Below are 6,000 nucleotides of genomic sequence, written 5' to 3'. Positions count from 1 at the left end.
TGAAATATATTGTTATTTTTTGTCAGTCGATAAATATATAGGAAAAAACATTAGCTTGATTTTAACAATTAATGTTTAATTTTAGCATCTATTTAAAAAATAAGTCTGACTGCTACTAACTTCAAGAACATGCTGAGTTACTACAGTCCCTTTTTTTAATTTTCGTTGTTTTTAGGTTAAAATTAAGCTAAAGAAAAAATATAATAGTGTTTAGATCCCAAGATACTTTGTTTCCTTAGATACACAACTTTACATATGTTCATACAATTTTTGAACGCACATTATATTTAACGACTTCTTACGTAGTATTGGCAGTGTCTTTTTGGTACAGGAAAACGGTGTATTTAATATTTGTGAGATCGCGGCATAAAAATTCGTGATTCAGTGTCAGGCACAACTAAGTCATGATCTTGACATCTGACCTGGGATTCCAGCGTTCTTCATTTGCATTCTTGCTGCCTTCTTGTTTGATATGGGCATATTGATGGTGAAAGATTTGAACCATATACTCTTTTAGGGATTTTTGTGTGTTAAAACGTGTGTTTGCAACTCATTTGTTTATTGTGATAAGTTCTACTATTCTATATTATAATTTTGAGTATTACAAAATTATGCGTGATTTGTTACTATTCATTATTATTAAATGCTAAATTTTTATGTTTCCAATTTCTCATGAATTCTAATTATGGCAGTTAAGATTTTTTGTTTTTTAATTACATATTTGGATCAATGAGTTAATTTTTGCATATGTATGTGTTCAACTAAAATTTTTGAAAACGTCGTCCACTACGGATCATCCGCAAAAAACAATAGCTACCTTTTTTATCCACATAACCTTATAACAGTGAAGAATTCAAAAGTAACATAAAAAACAACAAAAGAAACAGCCAGAGTAATATCACATAAAATTAACACAAATTAGTTATAAATCACAATATATTGCTGAGGATGCATTCCAAGTTGTAAATTTAATTTGTGTGATTGTACTTTCACTATTTCAGTTTCAGGTTTTAAGAATTATTTTTACATAAATCATCATGAAGAAACATCGTTCAATTAACTAAAGGGATGAAAGAAGGAGGATTTTGTGGAAGCATAGCATTATAGATTTTGTGGAAGTAGAGAATTTTTGGAGTGGATTCATAACTTTTGAGCCAGTTCCTACCTTAAAACTAACCGTATATTTTCAAATTGTGAAGATCCTTGACATTTCCTCAGATGATTGAGAAATGCTTAAAGATATATGCTGTTTATAAGAAACAGGAAACAAGATTTGAAGTTGGAGTTTAGATTCGATCTTCTTCGTCCTCTTCGGGCTCTTCGCCGTTCTCTTCTAGTTCCTCTTTGTATCCTGGGTGTTCGGATATGGCATAGTAGTTGCCATTGTAAATGACTCCCAATTCGCGTAAAGCATCTCCACGAATCGTTGCCTTTATCGTCCAGTTGTAACAATCGTCGGATTCTGACTCTCTGTCTAGTCGTTCTACGTCCAAAATTTTGGAATTTAAGCGTTCTAGAATGATTCCGATATCCTTTATGCTAAGGTGTCGTTTTTGATCTACAGAAAGTTGATCGATAAGCAACAAAAACTTTTCGGTCGTCACCTTTTCGTCCTCCATGACGGTATTTTCCGTTTCACTTTCGGAGCTGTCACGTTCCGGAGCAATATCAAGGAACCGAACATGACCTTTTGTACCCGAGGACCGCCTTTGCATACTGCCACCCAGCATAGGATCCACAACCGAAGACATAGACATTGTTGCCTGTTGTTGGGGTTGTGGACTTGTAGTCCCATCTTGGATAGGCGAGGTCGCTACACTTTTGTGTACAGCTATTTTACGACCCTCTTCGTGCAAGGCACAGCAATGGAAGTCGCATTCCGTAGTACTTGGGCTACCTGCTCGACTAGGGGTATGTGCGTGATGTGCACATTCGGGAGTGTGAACATGCACTGCGCCAACGGCACTATCAAAGGAACCACCTTGTTTTGAAAGTCTTCTGCTTGTGCCAGGTATCACAATACCTGGTACCATGCCACCCGTATGATATATGTTTGCGGGACCGTCATCACTTATTACCGTTATTTGTGGACTTGTGTAGCGCTGTTGCGATGATTGCGACGACACTGATTTATTGTCCAATGAACTTTGTGCCGAGAGACCTTTCTTCGATGGTGAATACTTTTCAGAAGATATTGGACCATTGCTACTACTTGTCCCACTACTGATTGGCCCCATTCCGCCACTACTGCCACCTCCTCCTCCTTGACGTTGGTCCCAGTGCAGAACAACCGTAACTCGACCCTTATTATCCATAATTTTCCAAGATGGAGTCTCATCATGTAACTCCAGTGCATGAATCGTCTCACAGACGATTTTTGGTATAGCTGATATAGCTGAAAATGTATTAAATCATTCGATTTACGCACATATATATATGAATTCGATAAACTTACCAGCTTTTATAACATCGACTCCTGTGGGATACCAACGTTCCCCCTGCCTCAACAATAATAGGACCGTATTATTTGCCAATGTGCGAAAATATTCTCCATCTTCAATTTGGGTTCCATCGCTCTCCAGAACAAGTCGTACTGGTTCTGAGGCAGGAACCCCTAATTTATCCTTACCTATAATAAAAAATAAAAAAAAGCATAACTTATTGAACATATTCATTCAGTTTACAAGCTAATTGTTTGTAAATCGAAAACACTACACAATCTGATATCAAATACCCTTTAATTTTTATACCCTCCACCAAAAAAGGATGGAGGGTATATTAAGTTCGTCATTCCATTTGTAACTCATCGAAATAATCATTTTAGACCCAACAAAGTATATATATTCTTGATCAGCGTAAAATTCTAAGACGTCTGTCCGTCTGTTGTAATCACGCTACAGTCTAAACGAATTAAGATAGGAAGCTGAAATTTTGCACAGATCTCTCTTTTGTTTGCAGGCAGGTCAAGTTCGAAGATGGGCTATATCGATCCACGATATTGTATAGCCCCCATATAACGGTACCCCGATATTCGGTATTTTGATGATTTTACCCACATTTTTCATCGGAATTGTCTGAAATTCCACAAAAGGAGTCCCTTGTAGACATTTTACCCCCTCAAAAAGAACTGTCTATAAAGGTCCACGATATCGTATATCCCCCATATAACTGTACCCCCGATATTCGGTATTTTGATGATTTTACCCACATTTTTCATCGGAATTGTCTGAAAATCCACACAAGGAGTTCCTAGTGGGTATTTTATACCTCGGCAGAGAATTATCTATATAGGTCCACCATATCGTATAGCGCCCTTATAACGGTACCCCCGATATTTGGTATTTTGATGATTTTATCCACAGTTTTCAATGGAATTGTCTGAAATTCCACAAAAGGAGTCCCTTGTGGGCATTTTACCTCCTCAAAAAGAATTGTCTATAAAGGTCCACGATATCGTATATCCCCCATATAACTGTACCCCCGATATTCGGTATTTTGATGATTTTACCCACATTTTTCATCGGAATTGTCTGAAAATCCACACAAGGAGTTCCTAGTGGGTATTTTATACCTCGGCAGAGAATTATCTATATAGGTCCACCATATCGTATAGCGCCCTTATAACGGTACCCCCGATATTTGGTATTTTGATGATTTTATCCACAGTTTTCAATGGAATTGTCTGAAATTCCACAAAAGGAGTCCCTTGTGGGCATTTTACCTCCTCAAAAAGAATTGTCTATATATGTCCACGATATCGTATATCCCCCATATAACTGTTCCCCCCAATATTCGGTATTTTGATGATGTTAGCCATATTTTTCAACGGAATGGTCACAAGGGGTTCCTTGTACACAAGGGGTTCTTTATGAGCACTTTATCCCCCGATAGAGAATTCTCTATATAGGTTAACGATAACGTATAGCTCCCTTATAACGATACAACGCGATATTCGGTATTTTGAAAATCCACACAAGATTTGTCTTTATACGTCCACAATATCGTATATCCCCCCACACCGGCACCTTCCTATATTAGATATTTTAAAGATTTTAAAAGAATTTTTAATGGATTTTATTTTTGAAAATTTTCTAATTGGTTCCAAATGCTGGAGGGTATTCAAAGTTCGGCCCGGCCAAACTTACTGCTTTTTTACTTGTTATAATTAATTTGCTTTGTTAATCTATTCTGTTTTCAAAATTTTTTCTTTGCCCAACTTGGAAACAAATTACAGTTTACATGCATTTTGTAATGAATTGAATTAGTTTCCAAATGATATATAAGTATCTTTTTATCTTTATGTGCACCCAAAAATATATATATCGATAAGAAGTTGGGGTACTGCCACAGAAAAAAACGCATCTATACGAGACCTTTTTGTTATATATATATATATATATATATATATATATATATATATATATATATATATATATATATATATATATATATATATATATATATATATATATATATATATATATATATATATATACGATCACCATAAATGTCAATTTATCGATGTCCGTCTGATCTGTTGAATTCACGGTACAGACTATCATTTAACTGTACCTATCGATATTCGGTATTGGGATGATTTTTAACACAGTTTTCACGAATTTATCTAAAAATTGGTATTTGTATTGAGTTCTTCTCTCGTTCTCGGCAATTTATCAATTCCTCGTCGTACGCAAGTAGTTGAACTTTGACCATCAACTTTATGGACATTTTTGTTAGCAAGACTTTAATATATATATGCAAAATAAATGTGATTTTAACAGTATGATGCCACTTGTCATACTGCGGGCGACACAATGGTCTTATTGAAAAAACATTTCAACGACAACTTTATTTCGAAAAATGGACCGGTGAATTGGCCTCCACGTTCGTGTGCTTTGACACAACTCGATTGTTTATTGTGAGCATACCTGAAGTCATTGGCTTACATGGATAAACCAGACGCTTTGGAAGCCAATATTCAACTTGTCGGTGCTGAAACTCGCCCTCAAATGCTCAAAAAATTGGTCGAAAAGGTGGACCTCCAGAATGACCTTTACGTTAGAGCGTCATCATAAGTCGCCCCAACAATGTTTGTCTGTTTATCCCCCAATTGGTTTCAATAACCGGTGGTGACAATACCAAAATATGTACCTATGTTGAAATTTTGTGTAAAATGTTCTACCCCCAAAGTAGCCTTTAGGCAAATCGTTGGAAAATGTTCAAGACCTTCGAAGTGGTAACATCAGAAGGTATCTTTTTATGGGCACTACTGCGAAATATCGACCTACATTGAATTTGCTGAAATTGGTTTGAAAAATATGGTTAAAATATAGCAAGTAAAAAAACAATAAGTATGGCCGGGCCGAACTTTCAATACCCTCCACCTTAGGGTAACGAAAACATTTTAATATAAAGGTATCTGAATTGAAGCGTAATTCACTTTAAACTTCATATACCAGTAAGCCCGTTTGCATAATGCAGTTAAATTGATCAAAAAACCATAAAGTGAGTGAAGTCGTTATATGGGGAACCTCTATAGACAATTTTATACTTTAAAGACTGTTATCTATCAAATCTTCTAAAATAATAAATTTGAAAAAAATTATGTGGGTAATTGTGACTTGGATTATCAAACTACCGAATATCGGTCGTTATAGCTATATGTGCGCTTTATGAAAACATGGAACTAAATATTAAATGTTATGTCACGAGGCTAAAACCCATTATGAACTGCAAATGCCATTTTTTATCAAAATATAGAATATCGGAAGACACCGTTGTATGGGGGCTATATCAAAACGTGGCCCTATACATACAATGTTCCGCCATACGATGTAAAACCCATTTTCTCATTTTCAATACCAACAATACTGAACACAATACAAATTGTTCTGCTAAATTTTGACGCTCTACGTCAAATAATGTTGGCTGTATCATGATTAAAACAGACAGACAGGCAGACATCGGTAAATCGACTTATGCTGATTATGAATATATATA

General features: G+C 35.6%; 1 protein-coding gene across 1 annotated transcript in view; it reads right to left on the bottom strand.

The window, feature by feature from the left end:
* Positions 1-6,000, bottom strand: part of LOC101894132 (uncharacterized) — a 176,939-nt gene continuing 170,939 nt past the window's right edge. Inside the window, exons 4-5 of the mRNA XM_059127013.1 lie at positions 2,456-2,629; positions 1-2,395 (exon numbers count right to left, since the gene is read on the bottom strand). Coding sequence (XP_058982996.1) covers positions 1,287-2,395; positions 2,456-2,629 — 1,283 coding nt within the window. The 3' untranslated portion in view covers positions 1-1,286. The remainder of the gene's footprint in view (positions 2,396-2,455; positions 2,630-6,000) is intronic.

Source organism: Musca domestica, unplaced genomic scaffold (assembly GCF_030504385.1).
Source record: "Musca domestica strain aabys unplaced genomic scaffold, Musca_domestica.polishedcontigs.V.1.1 10, whole genome shotgun sequence".
Classification (NCBI taxonomy): Eukaryota; Metazoa; Arthropoda; class Insecta; order Diptera; family Muscidae; genus Musca; species Musca domestica.
Note: the sequence above shows the minus strand (reverse complement) of the source record. Positions and strands in the feature narration are given on the sequence as shown.